Below are 25,142 nucleotides of genomic sequence, written 5' to 3'. Positions count from 1 at the left end.
AGCTCATTGGTTCTGGCCATAAGGTAAGGAATCCCATTGCCCTTTAATGATAAGAATCTACTACACTCCCCCCCTCACACTCGGCTCACTGAATAAAAGACGCTATTCAACGATGGTCTTTTGTAAGAGATTTGACAGCCCTAATTGTTTAATTATGATTACATAATTAACTGTTTATTTCTTGTCAATATGACAATAGTAAAATCGATTCTTCTAGACAGGTCTTATTTGTAATCGAGGCTGAATAAATAGGAATGATTGAATTTTATGAGTGTATTTAATGAGGACTGTCATTAATCACCATTTGACAAAGGGCACATTGATTAATTATCCTCGATCTAAACTCGGACCGAGTGGTAGTCTGATATCTAGTTTTCCTATAATTTCCTATGGCACTGGTTAATGGTATATAGTAGGTTTTTTTTATTTATCATGCAGTAACTCGACTATTAATTAATTTTTGTATTTAACGTAAAGGACGTTTACGTTCGGCGTTCGCATATACCTTATTTTACATTAATCTTAGTGCCTTCCGTTAAGTAAACGAGTGGTAAATCTAAAATGTGAGAAACCCTGGATGATTTCAACAAAGTCGCACATACAATTTTATGGATATTTGATTATGTGAGCATTAAAACAAGAATTTAGTGATTAAATTAAAATTTCAGAAAAACCGCGCATACTGATGAAAAACCGTGAAACCTCCCGAATGAAAAGTCGTACATACCACACATCAACTAATTTTTCAGAATTTTCTCAAATCTTCTGACAAACATTATTTTTAAAAAACCTCTTGAATGTCAATTCTTTTTTTCATTTCCCAAGAAAGTACAGAATTCTGACTTTTTGTCTAACGTCTAAAATGGCCTTATCCGATCTACCTACATTGGACATTTTGGAGCCCATATTCTGCAATATTTAACTTTTTTTTATCTTTAAGCCTCTAAAATATTTGATTATTATCTTTGACATTTTGGAGACCATATTTTAGTCTATTTTACTTTTTTCACCTTTAAGCCTCCAAAATATTTGATTTTTATCTGCATTAGACCCTATTTGCTTTTCCCATGCTACTAATAATAGCAATATCTGAATAAGTACATGAAATGTAAAGCAACTTTTGTTTGCGGTGACTTTTTTTCGACATGTCACCAATTTACATTTTCGCGATGACAATTTTTTTGGATATTACTCGACTTATCAAATTTCGTAACAAATTTTAACACGTACGTACTGGTTTGCGCTGATAATTACACGAAAATACAAGTTCTGGCTAACCATGCCAAATTTTTCTTGCCCGGTAATAAAAGTTGTTTTACAGTTATTCAGTTATTTTACTTAGTTTTGAGCAAAGCCTTTATATTAAAACTGCTTGAAACGTAACTTTAAACGATTCAGATTTTAATGATGGATATTTGATTTTCTCACAATTTTATTGAGTATTAGAACAAATCATGAAAGTTGCAAGAACTTGTTTCCAATTGTCTTGTGTAATTACACAATAAAATATGTTCAAATCATTAGAATAAAAGGGAAAAAAATTGCATCATATTGAATAATAGAACGTTTTCATAAAATTGCTGGCGTTGGTATAAAATATACACAGTTAATACAATTACTTTGAAAACACACAAACAAATAAAGCAACAAACAAACAAGTATGGAAGTATTCGATATACGAGTATAATAGTAAATTGCCTTAAGTTTGTTTGGTTGAGACGGCGCGCAGTTAATTAAGTTCATTGGCGTACTATCTAGTGTTGTTTTAATGATAGAATCCGCAGAACCGCGTATAATTCAGAGAAATCATTCTTGAATATTTGAGGTGAAATTCATTATATTACGAACTACACGACTTATTTTATTACTTATGTATGAACCGTAAAAAGACAAGCGTGTTCTGTATTCAATGACGTTGTCTAACGTCCCGTAACGACAAGTCATGTGATACAATGCACAATGGCGCCCTCCTCAAAGTTTCTCCCGTTATCATTGTACTGCAATCCAACATCTAACGAAATCATCATTTACAATGTTCGTGTTGTACAATGAGACCGATCGTGAATTGTCTTTCAGGAATTCTATACTAACAACAAAAAAGGAGAAATGAACAAAACCGATTGATTCATCTGATGTGTCGGAGGGAGGTTTAAAGGGGGGTCGGGGGAATAAGATCGTATTCCAAACAAATAGACCTAACTTATCTCCGCACAGAGATGTTGTGCGGCCACAGTCTACCATTCACCAACATTTACATAAATCTATCGTAGCACGGAATTCAAATGATGATATGCAGATCGCTTTCTTTATCAAAACTCCAGAGACAATATGAAAGTCCATTACATAAGGGGGGCATTGATGCCGGCGGTTATTGGGTTATGTAGTCTACTGATGGGCTTACCATCATTAAGCAGAGCTGGGCCGATTGACACAGATATAGCAGTTTGAATGCATGAAGCGATTCTGGTGCCAAACGATAATAGAGCTGATGGACTACCGGAAGTCAAAAGCCGCATTGTCCAACAGGAAGGAACGTAATGCTGGAGATCACGAGGGGTCGGTCACGTGATTTGACTTTATTCAGTGTTCGAATCAATCTAGTTATATTTCATAATTCTATATTTAACTGCAAAATAAACCATCAATCAAACTGTCTGTATGATAAAGCCTAGATCAGTAAAGGCACTTTTTTCATTGGCATATGCTATATAAAATACATGTACACCTACAATTTAAAGTAAGCATATACGGTTATCACTATATCTATACACTAGGCGCCGGCGTCTTAAACCAGTCTTAGACTTAGTACAAGTAAATGGGCAAGGTCACGATATCAGACCACAAAAAAATTTGATTTTCAACTTATATTCATTGTTTAGATTGCTTAAATAAGGTAATTCTTATGGTCAACTAAAATTTGAATGTTAGGTGACAAGTAAAAAAAACAAAGCGATATGCAGAGAGTGTCAGGTATGGAAGGTTTATACCAATGGCATGGTAAAAAAAATATATATTCCATAAGAAATCATTTTTGTGTGCTTGTTTGTAACACATTATCCACATTCTACTTAAAAATGATTGAAATTCTAGACCTAAAACTTCAAAATGTTTCAAAGGGAATCATACCCAAAATAATATAATCGCTTTTTAAATTTTAAAAACAAAACAATAAACATAGGTAATCTTAGATTACTAAGCTCACCGAGACGGAGCATCACCCTTATGAAGCATCACCTTCATAAGACCAATACCAAGATAAATTTTTTTATGATAATCATATGTTCATATGTTAATCAATACAATGATATAAAATTAAATATTGCATCATGTCATATTTCTAATATAATATATATCATATAATAAATGAAATACCGTAATAAACAATAATGAGATTTGATATTGTAACGTATGATATGACATTGTATTGTGTTATACCTTATTGTATTTGATCACATAATACAATATCATAAAATATAATACAATATAGTATCATATTACAATATCATATTACATAATACATCATAACACTGAAACATGATATTATATTATATAAATAGTGCCTGTTTGGGAGGGTAACAGTTGAAATTGACACCCCGAGAAAACCATTGTCAACCGACGCGAAGCGGAGGTTGACAATGGTTTTCGAGGGGTGTCAATTTCAACTGTTATCCTCCCAAACAGGCACTATTTATTTTGTTATACTGAATGTCTTTTTTAAAATTTTTAAGAAAATTTTACTGCTTTTATATAGGAATAACGTGAATTCTACAGCGAACCGTACGCGCATAATTTTCGCGCATGTAACATTTTTTAATGTTACCCGTTGCCAAGTGCGTTGCTAACTCTGAGGGTAATAGTAAATATTATTAACTGCGTCTTAACCAATCAGATTTCAGTATTTAACATGAAAGTATAACAATGTATAAAATAGAATGATATTGTATTGAATGACACTGAAACATATTTGATACATTATATGATATTATATCATATAATACAATATAATTTGATTCCAACATTGTATCTTATCAAATGATACAATATTATGTGATATGGTAAAATATTATAAAATACATTATTATATTATACATATTGCATCATATGACACAATAAAATATATTACAATATCATATAATACAATTTCATGTGATATGATAATATATCATATAAACCAATATCATATCATACAATATCGTATGATACAATATTATATAATATTACAATATCATATAATACAATTTCATGTGATATAATTCTATATTACTGAAACCAATATCATATTATACAATATCGTATGATACAATATTATAGAATATACAATATTGTATCATAGGATACAATATAATATTTTGCAATGTCTTATGTAATTGTATCATGTGATAAAATAATAAATTAAAGATACAATATAATATTATACAATATTGTATCATAATATACAATACTATACATTACAATATCATGATTCATAATCATATCATAAAATATCAAAAAAATTGATACAATATCATATCGTATCGTATAACTTTTTATAATATAACATATGATATCATATTGTATCATATCAAACAATATTGTTTCATATCATACAATACTTTATCATAGGAATCATGTTATATCATTTATCAACAAACACATCTATCTATCGAGCTGGTTTGAGTGAGGTAGGAGATTTCTTTAGCATTCTTGATAATGGAGATCAGGCTCTGCTTCTGAAGCAACCTCTGCATTTAATTTATAATAAAGTTAAATCAACTATGCAAGCTATCATCTATAAAACATGTGACCTGTTCCAAAAACCTAAACCTCATCCAGCATCCGAAACCTATGGCTCAGATTCAGCATTCAAGCCCATCAGGTGCATTTGTATCATAAGACGCATCATCCATGCAATTTTGGTGAAGTTTGGACCAGTAATAACTAAGATATCATCATCAGAGGGCACTAGCAATTAAAACCTTAACTTCCTCCAGCATCCGCAACCTATGGCTCAGATTCAGCATCCATGCCTGTCAGGTGCATCTGTATCATAAGACACACCATCCATTCAAGTTTGGTGAAGTTAGGACCAGTAATAACTAAGATTTATTTTTTAGCATCCTTGATAATGGAGATCAAGCTCTGCATCTGAAACTACCTCTGCGATTCATTCATATTACAGTTAAATCAACTATGCAAGTTTGAAATAGTACTATCATCTATTAAACATGTGACCTGTTCCTAAAAACTTAACTTTATCCAGCATCCGAAACCAGACTATGCATTCAAGCCTGTCAAGTGCATCAGTATCATAAGACACACCATCCATGGAAGTCTGGTGAAGTAAGGACAAGTAATAACTAAGATAACATCATCAGAGGGCACCTGTTTCAAAAACTTTATCTAACCAGCTCTTAAAACCTTAACCTCCTCCAGCATCCGAAACCTATTGCTCAGATTCAGCATTCAAGCTTGTCAGGTGCATCAGTATCATAAGACGCACCATCCATACAAGTTTGGTGAAGTTAGGACCAGTAGTAACTAAGATATAATCATCAGAGGGCACCTGCAACAAAAACTTAACCAGCTCTAAAAACCTTAACCTCTTCCAGCATCCGAAACCTATTGCTCAGATTCAGCATTCAAGCTTGTCAGGTGCATCAGTATCATAAGACGCACCATCCATACAAGTTTGGTGAAGTTAGGACCAGTAGTAACTAAGATTACTCATCAGAGGGCACCTGCAACAAAAACTTTAACCAGCTCTAAAAACCTTAACCTCTTCCAGCATCCGAAACCTATTGCTCAGATTCAGCATTCAAGCTTGTCAGGTGCATCAGTATCATAAGACGCATCATCCATACAAGTTTGGTGAAGTTAGGACCAGTAGTAACTTAGATATTGCTATCAATGGGTACCCGCAACAAAAACTTTAACCTGGTCCAACAACCTTAACCTCCTCCAGCATCTGACATTTAGGACCCAGATTCAGCATCCAAGTCTTTCAAGTCCATAGGTAGGTCCAGATGCATCATCCATGCAAGTTTGGTGAAGATAGGACAAGTAATAGCTTAGATACAGGACCTGCAACAAAAACTTTAACCAGGTCAGGACGCCGACGCCGACGCCACCGCCGACGCCGAGGGTATAGCATAAGCTCTCCTTGACTTCGTCTCGGTGAGCTAAAAACTATGAAATTTTGCATATTGAAATTTTTTCAAAAGAATTTTTAAATCCCTCCAGCCTGTTTCGATCTATTGAATTTCAGAACTGAAGGTGGCGTTATAATATATATTGCGCTGTTGGACAACATTACCGAAGGATGACACAGAAATAAAGCTGTAGTTAATCTTAATTGCTTATTTCAGATGACAGTAGTCACCAAACAGAGGTGTCCAGTTTATCATAAAACTTGAGACATTGGTGTCACAGTTTGTCTCTCTACGGGAAAATTCGGGTTGACAGACCGTACAACTATTAATATACAACCAAACAACTGGAGTTAAAAGTGCACAAAAAGTTAGCTAGTTTCTGGTTTATGTTCTTTTATTTCCTATCACATTCAGTGCAAATATGCAATACCAAAAAAAAATTAAGACGTTTTACTCTTGATGTTATCACACATATGTACTTAAGTGTCTTCAGAAATTCCTTTAAACATTTTTATCAGCGTCATACAATGGCGTAGAGTGGTTTTCTTTATTGCTAAAAATCACTGTTGTTGATCAGCGCTTGAATTCAACAAAAGGTTGATTAGGAATAAAACGCCTTGAAGTTGTTCGTATTAGATACTTCCACAAATTATGTAAGGGAAGATGAAAAAAAATGGTACAAAGTTGGCAGATATTTTTATGTGCAATAGATTGCCAGATTTTTGTACAACTTTCAGTCACTGGGGACTGAAGGTATCAGAGTCAGCTCAGTGGCGTCGGAAGCACATTGTCAGTGGAAAGGGGGGGGGGGGGCTAGACTCATAAAAAATCTTGGCAAGCAAAACAGAAAAAGAGCCTTAAATATGGTTATGTGTAACTTTGCAAAAAAGGGGCTACCCCCCCCCCCCCCAGCTCCCCCCTTCCCCTGTTCCGACGCCTATGCAGTTACTACGGGTCATATACTACCACGACTTGTAAACATAAGACTGTATCGATGACAATATAGATCGTGTTTAAGAGACCTGGTTCTTTATGTAAACCGTGAACCCTCATTTTCCCGTAGAGCTTCTGTAAACTTGTACCACACACCTTGCTTCCAGAACACAGAGCAGCAGACCCCGAGTTACGATTAGGTACTATGGTATCAAACGGTCAGTAGGAGTTAGGCGATATAATTACGCTAGAGTTGTCCCTCTTGACTGAGTAGTTCACAGTCAAATAGAACATATCTGGTGGGATTAACAAGAATTATTTCTCTTCAGTTTATTGAATGCATTAATTGTTTTTATATTACTGGCCCATAAATGCAGGAAAATGAAAACAGCTAGCATTATACATCCAGAAATTGGAAAATCCGAGGGATAATTTTCTTGACCGGAAAAGGGATGAGGGAGAGTGGAGCCCCCCCCCCCCCCCCCCATACCAGATCAGCGCACTAGCTGTAGCAATGAAGTATCTTGTAACAGTGATTCAGAAATTAAGATGTTACCTACTTGACCACTAGAGTTCCGTTCTCTATGTGCATGTTCTGTTTGCCGTCCGGAAGTATCTGTTCATAGCTTGACTGTCGTTTCCGCTTCCGGTTACAGTACATCCATATCAAGACCACGACCACCGAGGCTGTGACGACGCCACACACCACCCCCACAATGACCACATCGTACGACACTGTCCAATAAAAGAAAGGAGGTCAAAACAGATGAATATATTCATTATATACCCATCAATTTTCCCTTCTAGGTACTGTCAATTTTACAGAGTGTGATCGGATTTTCCGGATCACCACACTTTGGTTTTCCGATTTTGTACCATCACTCTCTGATGTACGCATTGAATAAAAGTAAACGTCTTACAGAAGATTTTAAAAACCAAGTTTTGTAAATAAAACTTTGAAATAGACAAGGGTATATAATAATTTATCATTATAACAGTATCTTCGTCCAAAGAGCCGGATCACGTCTCGTTGCCAGGCGCAGATCATCAGATCAAACTCGACGATTCCCGTCTCGTTTGATCTTATGATTCGCGCCTGGAAACTCGATATGATCCGGGCATTGGATCAAGTTACTGTTGTAATAATATATACGATCATATTCACAAAACTCGAGGTAATAAAAGGTGTCCCGACAATTTAGCAGGCAGTCTTATATTAGTTTTTCTTTTTTGTCATGCAACAACAGACTTCCCACACTGTCTAGATTTATATGATTTTAATTATTTTCGAAACAAGAGAACATGACTATCTGGTAGAGAGGTGATTTGTAAAATTAGGGGTCGGAGAAAAATTATCACAGCTTCATTAAACTGCTTCAATAAACAAAACAAATACGTCAGTATGGAAGGCCTAATAAATATACCTACTTGTGGACCAGTGTGTGAATTGAGCACGGACTCACCTCTGCTGTCCGATCGTGAATATTAATCGGGTGAGTAAAGATCAATTCAGTGAAGTTAGTGGAAGAGAGATAACTCTCGCGTGGTGATCGAGAGAGAGAGAGAGAGAGAGAGAGAGAGGGGTAATCTACCTTGTGTCTGTACACGTACATCCAATTCTTTAACCCCCTTCAGTTAACGAGTTTCATAAGCCAGCAAGTTAATAACTTATAGATAATTAAGATTTAGTGTCTAAATTACGTCCGTTATTTACTTTGGCTTTTGATTTTATTTGTTATCGGTTCTAATAATCGTAGAATGAGGTGATCTGGACTACAAACAGAGCACGCCCTAGTGACGCCGCTCCGGCCAATGACAAAGGCAATGAACATTATTCTCAATAAACTGTGTTTACAGTGTAGAGAAAATACATACAATTACTGTAGTGTGAACAAGGATTAGTACATTAACCAAGAGAGCTAACTCTCTCAATAATTGTATTGATAAATTTACAAATCTTGATAAGTTGTTTTTTGTTTGATACATTAAAAAATGCTTCAAGTTTTAAAACATTTAGGTATGATATAATACATGTTTCTAGCATCAGTTATACAAAAATCAGAACAGTTAAACAAATAGTGGGATATATTATATCTTCTGATGTGGTGGTTTTGTTGCGCAAATCGATGATAAAAATGCATGTCCAATAAATTAGGAACTGGCTATTCTTTATTTGATGAGGGATACTGCGTAGTTTCATGTCTTATTTATTCTTTTTAGACAAAAAACAGACAAGTTTTATTGCAGTTTAAGGGTCCATTGAGTATAATACTGTACATATCTGTATACATGTACAGTGGTGGTAGTTGACAAAGAATGGTAACTCGATCCAAGAGATCAGAGAATCGATCTCAAAGACATATCATGTAGAATAAACTTCCCTATTCACCAACAATAAGTACACATCATAGGCGTCGGAACCGGGGGGGGGGGGGGCTAGTGGGGGCTTAGCCCCCCCCCCCCCCCCCCACTTTTTTTGCAAAGTTATACCTAACCATGATAAACATAGCATTATAGAGGGTTCAGCCCCCCACTTTTTCTAGCAGGAAAGATTATTGTTCCTAAATTTACCTTGAAAGATTGAGAAGTTGGATTCAGAAGCATACTAGCCCCCCCCCCCCCCCCCCCGGATTAGGGAATTTCATGATTTTGAAATAAAAATTAGGGTAAAAAGTAAGTTTTTTATATTTTGGAAGTATAGGTATACCCCCCCCCCCCCCCCCCCACGGATTAGGATTTCCATGATTTTGGGAATTACTTTTTTCTCAATATTTCTGAGGATTATTCTAGCCCCCCCCCCACTTTCAAATTGCTTCCGACGCCAGTGCACATTATTAATAGTATTCTGTCCTCTCAAATTTGCCTCAATTTATATAACAAAAACCATCCGAAGGAAATTAAAAGATAAAGCTTCAAACCGCCAGGGTCTCCTGCTTTTATGGCTAAATTTTCAGGGTGGGGTAAACTGAGCCCAAATCAGCCCTTTCGATAATGGCAATGATGCCACCAATAGTTCATACTAGACAATTCCAAATCTATCTATCATTGTGATAACGATTTTATAATTGTAATGATGAACAAGAGAAAAGCTGCCAATGTGACAGTAAACAGGGTTTTTTGTGTGTGAACAGTATTCACAATCAATTTGTCAACCCTGAATCGATAAACACAACCCATCTAGAGATAAGGGGTACCCTATAGGCAATAATCTGCGTGAAAATGACTAAATTCAACAGCTGTTTTTTTTCAAAAATTACCAAAAATCAAAATCCATGTAATATGCACACCTCTGATATATGTACAACTGATCTGCAAAAGAACAACTTTCTATCACAATTCCAATATTCGGATTTTTTTCTACGGAAAACCAATTAAAAAATTAAAAGGGTAATACATAAAGCTAAAACACAGTAAAGTCCGTCACCCCGGGAGCATCAATTATCCGGGTCAGCTACTATTGGTCTGCTACAATATACTGTGAAAATTTGACGACTATTTGCGCGACCTGGGTCATTCTGTGAATACACTTTACTACATGTATATCTGAATTGAGGCCAAAGGCTGAGAAATATCGAAGTCCATTACCCCAGGGAATGAAATTTTCAGGGTTAGCTACTTGTGGTAAACGATTTTGGTCCTTCCATAAGTTAGTTTGAATTTCGTAAAATTAATTAAAACCTAGAGTTCCGTTAATTCAAAGTCTATTACTCATGGCCTGAAATTCCTATAGCCTGCCACTCTTGTTCAACTTCTACCAGAATTTGTAAAAATATTTTACTGATATCATCTCTTTTTTAAGAAACCAGGACCTTTCTATACACATAATAAACGGGAAATTTTAACACTTGACTTGGAATTATCGAATTCCCTAACCGTAGGGGCTAAAATTCCCAGGGTCAAGTGCTAGGGGTCAATCGCTACCACGTTTATGCATTCTAAGGTGCGGATGTAGACAGAGACGTACTGACTTTTACACCCCTCAGACGTTTGTCAGTCAGTTTGTCCGTCTGTCTGTTCGTCCGTCAGTTTGTCCGTCCGTCTGTTCGTCCGTCAGTTTGTCCGTCCGTCTGTTCGTCCGTCAGTTTGTCCGTCCGTCTGTTTGTCCGTCTGTTTGTCTGTCTGTCCATATATCTGTATGTTTATCTTTGATGAAACTAAACGTGTGTATGCAATACCCCTGTCTCTGAGGTGAATAAGTTTTTATAACAACTGACATGCTATTCATATTTTGTACTGACAATTTTTTATAGATCATACGGTTGACTCCTACATGTACCATGCCTTAACATCTTAATGATCTTACTGAAAAAACCCATTCCCCTTATATATGGTTTTATTGCTTTGATTTGCTACTAAATTATTAGAGTTTTCCCTGTATTTCGAATTTTACATACACAAGAGGACCGAGGCCCTATCATCGTCATTCATAATAAATAATTGTGTCAGATAATAATTTGATCACAACGATGGTTTCCTGCGATTGAGCTGAGGGTTACGGTGTGTCCCTCCTACTCGGGTCCATGGGAACGCATCGTCAATATCAATAATATATACTAACAACCATCACGGTGTCTGCGCGGATAAACTCAGCAGCCACGGAGAAATGCTAAATCACCTTAAATCGGTTACAGGTGTGAAACGGCATATCCCTTAATTAACTAAGAAAGTAGTGAAATAAATCACGGGTGCACGGTATTCCTGCACGAGATGCGAGCATGCTGCCGTGTCACCTGTAAACAATAAATCAAGGAATTATTCTATAATACCAACTAAAGGCATTCTGTGACCCTGGAGCGGACTTTGATCTCATACACAGAGAGAGAGAGAGAGAGAGAGAGAGAGAGAGAGAGAGAGAGAGAGAGAGAGAGAGAGAGAGAGAGAGAGAGAGAGAGAGAGAGCTTCAAAAGTATGCAAAAAAATAAGATTCATGGTGCTCTCCCGACCATACATAATAAATAAAGAGAAAATTCCCTATTACATTAAAAACATCTTGTTCACACCAAACCAATAAAATATTCACTTAGAAGCCTACAGTAATGTTTTCTACTATTCAAATTAAGCAAAAGTGATATTCAAATGTCAAAATTTTCTAATTTGGCTAACTTGAAAAAAAAAAACAGTTAAAAATTATTCATACAGGTATTTAGAGAAATGGAAAAGACCACTTTTAACAAAGAAAAGACAACCAATTGTTGTATTTTGTATTCATCCATCATCTACAAATATAACCATGCATGTCAAAGAACTATATATTATTGATAATATTTTGTACGAAAATGAAGTGCAGTAAAACCCGTATCAATCAATTTAATTATCGTTTCATCGTTAGGGAAGTTCTTTTGCAGGAGTTGACGAGGCACTGGTCCTGTAGACCAAATTTAATTCGCGACGACTTTATTTCGCGAACAACCTGAGAGAAACTCGGTCGCTGCGACTAACTGTTGCGATCAAGCCTTTGAAACCATGTTTTATTACACCCATAGGCAAGTACCGGTTCGCGACGAGAAAAATTCGCGACAAAGAGGCTTTCGCAAACCTCGCGAAAATTTCAAGCACGCGAATAAAAGTTGGTTTTTATAGTATTTAGGAGTCTATGGTCATTGTCGTATCAAATAACAAAAAGATCGGCAGTTTAGAATCATCGTTGTAATATAAATTAAATATGACGTATAAACAAAAATAATGTAACAGAATATTGGCAGAGAAAATGTAAAAAAAAGGAATCACAACTAGTGAATGAGGAAATGCCTACTAAATGTTCATGACTTTTTTTAAGTCAAGAGTACACATGCATGGTTTTTCATATAGGCCCATTTGCTCTCTGTAAACTTTTAAAATTATCTACATTTTTTATTAGAAATTTACCTGCACTATTTGTATTATGAAGAATAATATCGTGACGAAAATTTTCGATTTGCCACAACTTTATAAATTGAATGTTTATCCTCCTTAATCACTGGCGGATTTAAGGGGGGGCGTGGAGGGCGCACGCCCCCCCTAAAATTTTCAAAGTATGCATGACTGTAGATGATTTGATAAATTTTACATAGAAAAGTTAGCATTTTGTGTTTCACTTTATTTATAATTATGCCTGACTCAATGGTACACCTCATTGATACACTAACTGTGCTATGCTGACTGTAATTCTGCTGCTCTATAAACATCTGATCCTAATGCATGTTGACAGGTTCTGATAACAAACCAATTTATTAAACTGTGTTTAAAACAATTAAGCAGTGTTGGTCATTTCATTATGGTGGCTGCATCAAATTCCCCAGAGCCCTGAACTTGGGGCTTCGACCAAGAATCGACTGGAAATCCCAGCAGTTTTGTTTCATGTGTAGACTGCGCTGTCATTTCCCTATTGCGATGCAAGCAAAAATTTCTGAATATTTAAAAGCTGGTCGAAGGTATAAATATATAATTGCATTTAAAACCAGATGGTCTTTGTGCAATCATTAATTAATTACTGTATATTTTTTGAATTTTTTCTAGGTAAATAGACTATTTAATTTTAATATAAGAATACTGAAGATTTGATGCATCAGATATTTCTAACAGCTAATAGGGGGTCGGATACCGTAACGTCATTAGAATGTTGTAACTTTGATAAACTGGTTAATTTTGGGACTTCATAAATGCCTAAATATTTTGTTTTTAATCCAATACATGTATTATAGGTATAAATAACAATATGTGTCAAATTGTTATAAATGTGTTATAGGCTTTTGTGTAAAGGAAGTAAACACCAAGGGGAAATAGTAGATGGCGGAAGTCAGTGCTGCTGTATTGCCTTGACATATCTGTCTTCGGACATACCTAAATCATCGGCCGATGTTGATCATATTTTAGAACTGGGGACATCACTTTATCGCCAACGTTGTCAACATGGAGGGTATATGCTTATTCAAGAGTTGGAGGGAGAAATGGAGATCAGAGGTAGAAAGCTGCTGGTATCTGTGGGAAACCCTAAGTGTGGCACTATTATGCAGACACAAGACAACAATGATGCGCTTGCTTTCACATTGGAAACAGCCCTAGAGCATATTAAAGAGGAATCAAGCACATTCTTTTTAACCATCGGAAATGCACCAGGATCAACAATTGGGGTAAAACATCAGATGTCAAATTTTATCGTTATGGATTCACATAGCAGAGATGATAGAGGAATGTGTTGCCCCAATGGAAAATCCGTCGTAATGAAGTTTGAACATATATCAAACTTCATTAAATATGTCCGTGAGATGGCGCAATCTTTGTCCTCAAATGATGTGCAATTTGAAATAACGGGTTTATCATTACACAACAGTCCTAATGATCCGCCCGTTCAATCCAGTCAACAGCAGTCAAACCTACCTGTGGATGATCAGCATCAAGAATCAAACGAACAGAATCCGCCCGTTCAACCCAGTCAACAGCATTCATCGAGTACAACAAACCTACCTGTGGATGATCAGCATCAAGAATCAAACGAACAGAATCCGCCCGTTCAACCCAGTCAACAGCATTCATCGAGTACAACAAACCTACCTGTGGATGATCAGCATCAAGAATCAAACGAACAGAATCCGCCCGTTCAACCCAGTCAACAGTATTCATCGAGTACAACAAACCTACCTGTGGATGATCAGCATCAAGAATCAAACGAACAGAATCCGCCCGTTCAACCCAGTAAACAGCTTTCATCGAGTACAACAAACCTACCTGTGGATGATCAGCATCAAGAATTATACGAACAAAATCCGCCCGTTCAAAATTGTTCTGCTACCGACATTTCAAGATATTTGAACAATTCAGATTTACTTACCGATGAAATAAAGTATTCCCTCATACAAAACAGAAAACCGGTGGCTGATTTCACATTTCCATCGCGCATCTATAAGGATAAACGTAGACGGTGTGGCATCATTCACAGACGATGTACCATGCAGCTCTTTGATACGTTTGATTTCATTACATATTCTGAATCAAAAGATGGGTTGTTTTGTCTTGGTTGCGTGCTTTTCCCAAACATGTCTCATAGACGACCAAAGAAACTGATCACAGAACCATATTTTAACTGGAAGGATGCACGTGAAGATTTAAAACAACATAATGTTTTTGAATATCATGTATCCTCCATGGCCCAATTACATGCGTTTGTGAAAACACACACTGAACCAGGGAACAGAATTGACATGACAATTCGATCTACTGGAACAGAGAGAATAGCAAAAAACAGAAAAATATTATCGTCTATCATAGAGTCACTCATATTTTGTGGCCGTCAGGGCATATCTTTACGTGGTCACCGAGATGATGAAACTTGCAGAGAAGATAATTTAAACATGGGGAATTTCAAAGAGCTTCTCGCTTTTCGAGCATCTTGTGGTGACAACCTGTTGGACGATCATTTGAGATCCTGTAAAAAAAATGCGACATACGTATCAAAAACATCACAAAATGAACTGCTTTTATGTATTAAGAAGTTCATACAAGATACAATTGTGCAGGAGGTTCGAGATCAGCCGATAGGTCCATACTTTGGCTATCAGTGTGATGAGGTGACTGACGCCAGTAACTGGGAACAGCTCGGTGTTGTAATTCGGTATGTTGTCAATGGGAAGCCTATTGAACGGCTTATAGAATTTATAGAGTGTGAGGAAATCACTGGAATGGCAATATGTGAATCCATTATCTCGTGTATGAATGAAGTTGGTCTGGATCCGAACTACTGTCGTTCCCAAACAATGGATGGTGCTGGAAATATGTCTGGAAAACATTCAGGGTGTGCAGCACGATTTAAAGACCAATATCCTAAAGCTGTATATCATTATTGTAGCTGTCATGATCTGAACCTTGCCATCAGTAAAAGCTGTTCATTGAAAGAAGTGCAAATATGTTTAGACACATTAAAGAAGCTGGGTATATTCTTTAAATATTCACCAAAGCGCACGCGAAGGCTGGAAAGGGCTGTTGATGAAATCAACGATGAAAGAACTGAAAACAAAATTGACAAGAAGAAGTTTAAGGTGTTTTCAGAGACCAGATGGGTAGAGAAACACATCACCCTGCAAACATTTCAAGAGATGTATCAGCCAATTTTGCTCTGTTTAGAAGCAATTTCGTTAAGAGAAAGAAACTGGGATGCAAAGGCGGTTGTGGAAGCAAATGGTCTCTTAGCAAAATTGTCAGATTCACAATTTATTGCCTCCTTTCAAACCATCCGGAATTTCTTTGGATACATGTCTGGACTTAGTAAGAAATTACAAGGAAGCAGCTTGGATGTATTGGACGGATACAGAATGGTCGCACATGTGCGCGAGGTTATATCAGGGTTGAGGTCAGATGATAATGAATATGACAGTGTCTTCCATCGCATGGAGGAGATGGCTCAATTAACAGACGGTGTCATGACTGTCCCTCGTCAGTGCTCAAGGCAATCTCAAAGAAGCAATGTTCCTGCGTCATCAGCAAAAGAGTACTTCAAGCGAAATACCTACCTTCCATATTTGGATTCTTTAATACAACAACTCGACTTTCGGTTTTCAACCTTGGCTCAACAAAGTGCTCAAGCATTGTGTCTGGTGCCCTCAAATCTCTCTCGTTTGAACCAGGAAGTTTTACATGCTATAGAAACCAGCTTTGGGTCAGACATGCCAGACCAATCTTCATTTCTGCAAGAGTTGAACTTATGGAAGCAAATGTGGAGTCATCAAACAGATCAGCCAGACACACTTTCAAAGACACTTCTGGACGATAGAACATGCCGAACCATGTTTCCAAACATCACCAAAGTTATTCATTTACTACTTTTAACATCAGTAACATCCAGTTCTGTGGAGCGGGCCAATTCATCTTTAAGATTTATTAAGAGTTATCTGCGCTCTACGATGGGAGGAGAGCGATTTAATTCCCCTTATGCTTTTATTTATTCATAAAGACATCAAGGTAGATGTCAGTAAAATCATTGACATTTTTATTTCCAGAAATCCAAGACGGATGTTGCTTGAAAATCCAACTGGTGATTAAAAGAAATGAAAACTTTATCTTGTTTGTTTATTTTCATTGCTTATTTCATCTTTTAAAAGTGTACATAACTAAAAAAAATGCCACTATTTTGAGCCTGGTTTTACCTTCAAAATACACGAAAACCCAGGAGCTTCCAGGGGGCTTCGCCCCCTGGGCCCCCACCAGGGCTTTGCCCTGGACCCACAGGGGGCCTCAAGGCGGCCCCCAGACCCCCTGCCTCAATAATTTTATCCACGCCCCCCCTAACTACAAATCCTGTATCCGCCCCTGTTAATGGACAATATTTAGAAACCGGGCCGAAAGTGTACACCTTTTACTGTGAAACAGAGACATGTAGAAGCGTCCATATCTCCGCTGTGGGGTATTGACGGGTATCGGGGGCTCAGACAAAAGACCACTTCAGCGTTCTGGGGGTGACAGATCGCGGCGTGAGGACAAGAACGCGGCGAATGATGACTACTTAAGACAGAGATCTGGACCCACAGTCTGTCTACACAGGAATGGCAAGCACGTGGACCGGATCATACGGGAACAGACTGAGTGGATTCATCTCAAAGATAGATACTCGTATTGCTTTCTCCTATAAAGTAGATCTTGCAGCAACGTTTTGCCTCTGCTTCCTTGAACCAACAATTTGTCTCTCTCGCTTTCTCTCAGTCTGTCTCTCTGTCTGTCTGTCTGTCTCTCTGTCTGTCTGTCTGTCTCTCTCTCTCTCTCTCTCTCATATTTGTTATTCCATAAATTTCGAGCCTTTCTTCCATCAATATCCAAGGTTTATCTAATACAATTTGACACACTACGACATTTGAAATATAGAAATGCAGACATCAAAGGATAGCGCCAGCACTGTGGCTGTAGTGGCCGCGGGGATTGATACCTTATTAATCCGATACAGAGAGCGCAGATCAATGGCTCAAAGAGAAGCACCTATCTGGACAACCTCTGCATGCACCAGATTGGATTTCTTACAATGAAAACGAATTTTTATATAATATGTAATATTGCAAGATGCTTGAAACTTCAAAAAGACCTATTATGTTACAAAGGGGAGCTCTCGAGGAGGACACGCTAAACTCAGTATCTTAGCAGAGAACTTAATGTTCGAGCTAAGTCAAAGACATGACTTTTTGCATCATGTCTTGTTTTCTTCAAAAGGCAGAAAACAATTAAAGGAAAAACAGATTACTGCATGACGAAATGCAAAAGCACTCCACGTGACCCTGGACTTCCGGTCCATTCCCATAAATCTCTGTTTTCACAGAGATTCGACATCATAAACATCCTCATCATATCTGTTTCCGACTCCCGGACCCAATGATATTCATTCGAGAAACAAGTTTATTGGAGACAGTTTTCTTCCAGCAAGTACTCAACAGAATATTAAGTTTTAAAAGATATTGGAAAGGCAAACGACGCCTTCATTCCACAGAGTGATTCAAAACTAAATCAAGTCTGAAAGCAGGGTAAAAAAAGAACGAGCTTTTGAAGAAAATGAGGTGGAAAGAAACCAGGTAACTTGGACGTCTGTACGATCTATTGAAACTTATTGCAATTTGGTTTTCAAATAACTTGAGGGATTGTTCAAAGGATGGATATATTGGATATTCTTTCTTGTATATTGTAAAAATAAAGCAACACCTATATGGAACACCTTGAAAAAATCGATGCGAAATGTCATCATTATCATCATCGCCAAGCCATCAAACAAAACAATGATACTCTGGAGAAAATGAAACAAAAACTGAAAATGCATTTTTTTTTAAACTGGCCATTTATGATTTTTCAATGTACAGCAAATGACACAACGACATAAACTCTATTCCTTAACTGAGACATGTACATGTGTATACACTTTGTTTGTTGCGGCTTGACTTTTTGCCACGCGAGTTTCCATCTGATACAGTACAAATATTTCTGTCCTTAAGTAATGTTAACAATTTATGAGTGGATAATTTGAGTACACCGAACTCAACAAATCTTCCAACAACTGAGTTAATCGGCGGCCGATTAATGTAGAGAATAGCCCGTTTTTTAAGACGACGGATGAGAAGTTAATTACGAGGACAATGTCTACCTAGATCGATACAGTAACACGCTGGTCTGAACACGATTCCAACGCTGTTCAGGGGATTGAGTAGAGCTAAATCCCCGAACTCTTCCAGGAGCGATGTGTCGTAATTTAACAAGTGGCATGGTGAAGTGATAAATTTTAAGATAAACTTCTATATACTCAGGTGATTAAGCGTCAAAGACATACTTCATTATTACATAGATCAATATGCTATCTTTGCTGTGTTATTTTTTGTTTTGTTTTTAAATTTAAAGAGTCTGGTAGCATTTAACTATTTATGTTAAAGGCTTTTATTATTCTCTTAGTCATTAATATGAAACCTAACATCTAAACAAAATAAAAAAGAAAGAACCTAGAGTACCCCTTCCCCCGGCCACCCTGATTCATCTTCTTACCTGACATAGGTAACGGCTCCAGTTGGCTACACGGACAGACGATAAGTTTCAGTACAGGTGTTGTGCATTATTACAGTTCCACTGTTAGCACCGCTCTGAGGACACACCTGACTGGGAATCTACAGGTGTTTAACAATAACTCCTATATCACCGAGGTCACACGGCGGGGCTATAAAGCTCTCAACGTATGCTCAATACAGCCTCCTAACTCCGACCAGACTGCTGCTGCCAGGGGTGCACACAACAGAACGAGCAAACAGAGTTTTGTCTTAACATTGAATCATTATTATATCAAAATATTAAAAAAAAAAAAAATTCAATTAAAAAATGACTTTTAGATTTAACTTTTTTTTCTCAGATACATCAGCGCATGATGCCACCATCACCAGCGATTTTATTCTGTGATTGTTAAAGAATTATTTTTGTTCAAACAAATCCTAAAGGTCACCAGCGGAAGTAAAAGCTGCGCATGCACCCGTATATTTTCTCAAGGTGTATCTGTTTCTCAGATCAAAGCCAAACGAATACACAAAGGAAGCGAATTACGTACATGTTGTTCAGAAATCGTGATTTACCGACCGCTCTCATTAAGCATATGTCCATTTGAGTAAAAAAATCCGCCGATTTTCAACACTATGTTTTTGTCTATTTTAAACCAAATTAGGTGTTCACGCTCAGGGTAAATAAACTGATTCCTTATCAAGCTATTTTTGGGGTTGGATAGGTAACTGTATTAAGTATATTAAACACTATACAGCGTTAGGTTGGGATCACTGATTAGCAGCCCAAGCCGGAGTGGGCGTGTGGTGTATAAACCACCAGTAAACTAAGCCGATAGACTCTTGGAAATCGTTGTTCAGTTTAAGATTCCCCTAGTGTACTTTTCCACTTTAATTGATTCCTAATTTCCAAATTGTATCCGTCATAACGTACCATAAAAATAGACAAGCCTTCAAAATGTGATCTGTGTGGCACCAGAAATTGTTATCAGAAAGACTGAAGTAATCAATGATAGCTTTTTATTCGAACACCCGTTTCGATTTTTGTATTTTATATTTTATGCACCGTCATTACAGATATTTACACATCTACTGAGAAGCTAAGAAACCTGATAAAACCGGAGATAGGAATAGAGACGGAGAGATGGTAGAAATGATAACTGAAATACTGTAAATAAAAACAGAGTTATTTAAAGGTGGATGCTATTGCACATTCCCGTAAAATACCATATATTTACACATTTCATACATTGCTTTGATAATTGTTAATGAAATTTAAAAAAAATAAACAAAATCACCAAAAAAACTGTAAGTTGTGGATTTTTCAAGTAAATTTAAAATCTTATTTTTTATCCGATTTTCCTATTATATCATTCGTTGGGTAAAAGTTTCCATGATGCTTATATGACGTTATGATAAAATGAAGCTTTGAAGGAGTACGCTATAGGATTGACAGAAGTAAAAAGCTTAGGAGATTTTAAAAACATAAATATTCTATCTTCATGCTTATTTTTTTTCAAATTTTATTTTATTGAATTCATTATATTGATCCACTTTGTTATACTCCAAATAGATAGCAAAATTTGGTGCATTTTATATCTAGAGATGGCCCATTTTAAATACATATACCAGAAGTTAGAATTTAAAATGGGACAAATTTTCACGCTGCTATGATTTATTTGGAGAAGAGTTTAGTGTTTCTTACTTAAAAGTTAGAAAATAATGTATCTTATCACATATTACAATTTGCGGAAAATGTCTTTTGTAGTATTTTGATAACAAATCCGTATGATTTTGTTCCTACTCACGGACCCGCGCTGAAGTCTGCCTCCTGTTGAGCAAAATGGGGTATTCTATGGATAAAATTAAAATATCTTTCCGCTTCCATATTTTTTTATTTTTAGAAATGATAACATCGTTTATTTTGGAATTTCTCCAACTGCAGCTGACCAACAGACAGACGGGTAAACCACGGATGACGTGTGACCTACAAAGCTCGTTTGAATTTCCGGTTCAGATGAGCTGCATTTTGTATAATAAAAATTACCATGGATATCGTAACCCTCGGACTGATATTGGCACCTTTAGTAGATTTCGAAAGAAAGAAGTGTAGATTATCATTGTTCATTTATAAACGCTAACTACTAGTAATCTCCAAGAAATTCATCATGGATGGCGACGCGCTCTTTTCTGCAATTAATTTGTGATACTTTACGACCAAGCGGCATCGCCAAATGAATAGAGGCACTGTGTGGCACTGCGGTACGCAGAAATCAGGATAAAACACAAAAAAAAACCCGAATTCATCGAACTCTCGGGAAATGATGCGATAAAGATCTAAGTATACCGGAATTTCAACAAAAAATTAATTATTTTTGCAGCATAACGGATTTACTGATTTCAAAGAAAATCCCACGGTGTCTTAAGATTTAATTACTGCATATATGTGTAATTATAATTTTAAAGACAGCACGAAGAACTTTGACATTTTTTAAATTTGAGAGAGAGAGAGAGAGAGAGAGAGAGAGAGAGAGAGAGAGAGAGAGAGATGTTCTTGTTTAAATCGCGAAAACGGAACTAAATGTATATATATATATATATATATATGAATAAGGAGCCCGCATTATTATCAAAGATGCAAACAGAACAATTACGACTGATGGTGCCGTGTTCACTTAAAACACGTTGTTTAACTGATACTAGTATACAAATTTATCTTGAGACATACTGGATGTCATATCATTTAACTTAGAGAAATTCACACTTCTCATCGGGACTTTGGTCCAATGGTAGGTATTGGAGCTCTACATGGTATTATGAAATAATGTTTTTTCTCTAAACATTTTAGGATGAAGACATCGATATTTCCGTTATATCATAAAAATTTACCACTACGAACACAGCGCACTGATTAACATCCGATGTTAATTTAGGTAATTACAGGTATTAATATAACAAGGAGTGCACACCTTTTACAGAGTTTTCTATAGCGAATCCAGGTGTATCGTTGTTTATGTTAGTATACAGTCATTCACTGATATACCGCCCCCGTACTTCACAATCCTTGTTAACAAAATTCCGGGGAATGAACAATGGTCAAATGGCCATCAACGAAAACATCGCCTACCTCATCTCATTGAGAGGATCACCAATGAAGCTAGTGCCAAAACACAAACGCAATGATGATTAAAAATTTTAATGGCATTTAATCTTCAACATTTTGCTATGAACTAAAAACATTTTATTTTCTACTTGACCGATGAGTGTTCGAAGAAGGTAGGCGAGCGTAAGGTCGCGTGTCTGCTGGCTTTAAGGTGTATGGGTGGTTAGAATTGGTCTAAAACCATTATCTCTAGACTTCATGCATTGACAACTTACCAACTTCATCTCGACAGACATCCCAGCTCAGAACAACCCACTTGCTTTCAGTTAAATTATTGATGTAGTTTTACACTTAAAATCCTATTGTCAACATAACTGCATGCACGCGTGTATTTCAGCATGCAAAAAACATGGAAAAATTCCGAATAATAACAACTTATTTACATAATCGATTATGGTTGATATATGACATCAAACATGCAACCTGCACCTTATTTTTGTTCATTTTATTGACATGCAAATTGCGAGAAGCACAATGATTGCTAAAAGAAAGAGGAACCCTTGTCATCTCGTCTGCCTACACATGGGTGAGTTGCATGTCTATATGCATAATTATTTGGGAGTCAACGTGAATAAGTTTAAAGAGGTTGCCTTATAATTCCCGTATGTTCGCTATCACGTGTTAGCGATACTTTTATATCTTTTGGTTCTAGGGTTGTTGTTTTTTTTAAAAATAAATCAATCGTTTTCAACTGAAAAATAAATTCCCCTTACCTCAGCAGGAGAAATCTATTATAGATAATACTTTCTTGGAAAGAAAGCAAATGAAAATTTAATTGCAAATCAAACAAAGAAAAACTGCATTGCAAATACGGATAAGATGATGTATCGTAAAATTAAGGTAGACATGGAACATGTTCCCACAAACCTTTTGGCATGATAAGAAAACCCATGCTCTGAAATGTTGGAGTTTGGCGTGTTGATGCGGTATGTCACAACCACTAATTATAATTAAGATTAATGGATTAAGCCTTTATAATTCCTGATCACTACACATTCGTAAACGCCAATACTAGTATTGGTGAAAAAAATTCAAGTAAAACTATTAAAAACTTAATAAAATTTATAGTTTATCTAAATCTTAATGACCCACAATTATTGGTGATTTATTTAAATTATCTTCCATAGGTACTCATCAAAAAATTATCTAAATTTACCCAAGTTACATCACAGGAATAACAAAAGGATTACCAAAAGGAGAAGACAAGGGAATTTAACACTAAAATAAATCAAGTGATTCAAAGAAAGAGATCGGAGTCTAAAATTTTGCTATTCAACAAGAGGAGTGAGCGGACTTAGCACCACATTGGGCAAACTATTCAACAGAAGAAGAGAAACTACTAAACACAACACAACAAAAAAGCTAGCTGGTAAAAAACAGAAAAGTAAACTTTCCACCAAAAAGGAAACTATTCAACAGAGCAAAAAGAGAATCAAACTTAACACTACAGGATTAGAGGATCAAGTTATTCAATGGGATGGGAACCCCATCGTCGATGACCCCCGTGTGATTCACATCGATTCCCTCCATCATCACGCGGTTTGAGGAAACTTGTGAATTAAAAACCTTGGTTTGCGACGATGGGAGACCCGGAAAGCTATCATTGCCATGAAAGACAAATAATCCAAGTTTGTCTATTCAAATTTGTCATTGCCTTGGTACTTTTATATAAGTTATGAACAAGGTTATACGTTACGGTGATTAGTAATGAACATTCCATTACGATACGTCTCTGTTTTCTCTGTAATATCATTGTGCCTAAAATCAATTGAGCACGGACTTATGTGGTGGCGCCCCTGATACAAAAACTCAGTGCATTTTGTATTAGATTTGTGATCAAAATTGCACTAAAATATTGAATCTTTTTTTAAAGTAAATTAATTAGAGATCCTTTTTAGTTCATTCAAACACTGTAATAGTTTAGTATAGAATGTATTTGGAGAAAATTGATACTTAGAAATAACGGGCAATGTGCTGCCAGTAACAACACAGGGAGCAAACTCGTAAAGCTTCATTCTATCTGATTCCTTTGTCCATTTCTATTCATGTTACAGTTCTCGTTAAATGCCAATTTCTTCTTTGAATTAAAATCAGACCAGAACTGTGTCGTTTCGAAACCATAAAGATAGAGCCTTTGATCAATTCTGTTTGAATGAAACCTTCGGCTAACTATTTTTTGAATTATGAAATGATTATGAATATAAAAGAAATACAATTGATTTAAATGACAAATTCGAAAAAATATTAGCGTGATGTGGAAAACAAATCGTGCCTTATTATGTTTTGTGCATTTAATCTCCCGTAATCGATAGTCTCCAAGCCGAAGAAAGAGAAGCAGGGAGTGAGCAGGGAATCCAACACACGGTACTCTGGCCATCTTCAAGATTTGGATGGATTTCATTTTTCTTATAAACCCATCCTTTCGAATGCGGTGAAATGCAA

The 25,142-nt window shown here is 36.4% G+C and overlaps 1 protein-coding gene across 3 annotated transcripts in view; it reads right to left on the bottom strand.

The window, feature by feature from the left end:
* LOC105346102 (synaptotagmin-15) overlaps positions 1–25,142 on the bottom strand; it is a 71,414-nt gene that overhangs the window by 33,773 nt on the left and 12,499 nt on the right. The window contains exons 1-2 of one of the 3 annotated variants that reach the window (XM_011454566.4): positions 19,539–19,737; positions 7,622–7,796 (exon numbers count right to left, since the gene is read on the bottom strand). In XM_011454566.4, the coding sequence (XP_011452868.2) occupies positions 7,622–7,796; positions 19,539–19,545 (182 nt within the window). In that variant the 5' untranslated portion in view covers positions 19,546–19,737. Of the gene's footprint in view, positions 1–7,621; positions 7,797–8,489; positions 8,508–19,538; positions 19,738–25,142 lie in introns of those variants that run through there. The other 2 variants (XM_011454567.4, XM_011454565.4) reach the window with 2 other exon arrangements.

Source organism: Magallana gigas, chromosome 7 (genome assembly GCF_963853765.1).
Source record: "Magallana gigas chromosome 7, xbMagGiga1.1, whole genome shotgun sequence".
In the NCBI taxonomy this organism is placed as follows: Eukaryota; Metazoa; Mollusca; class Bivalvia; order Ostreida; family Ostreidae; genus Magallana; species Magallana gigas.
The sequence above is the reverse complement of the archived record's forward strand: the minus strand, read 5'-3'. Positions and strand labels throughout refer to the sequence as shown.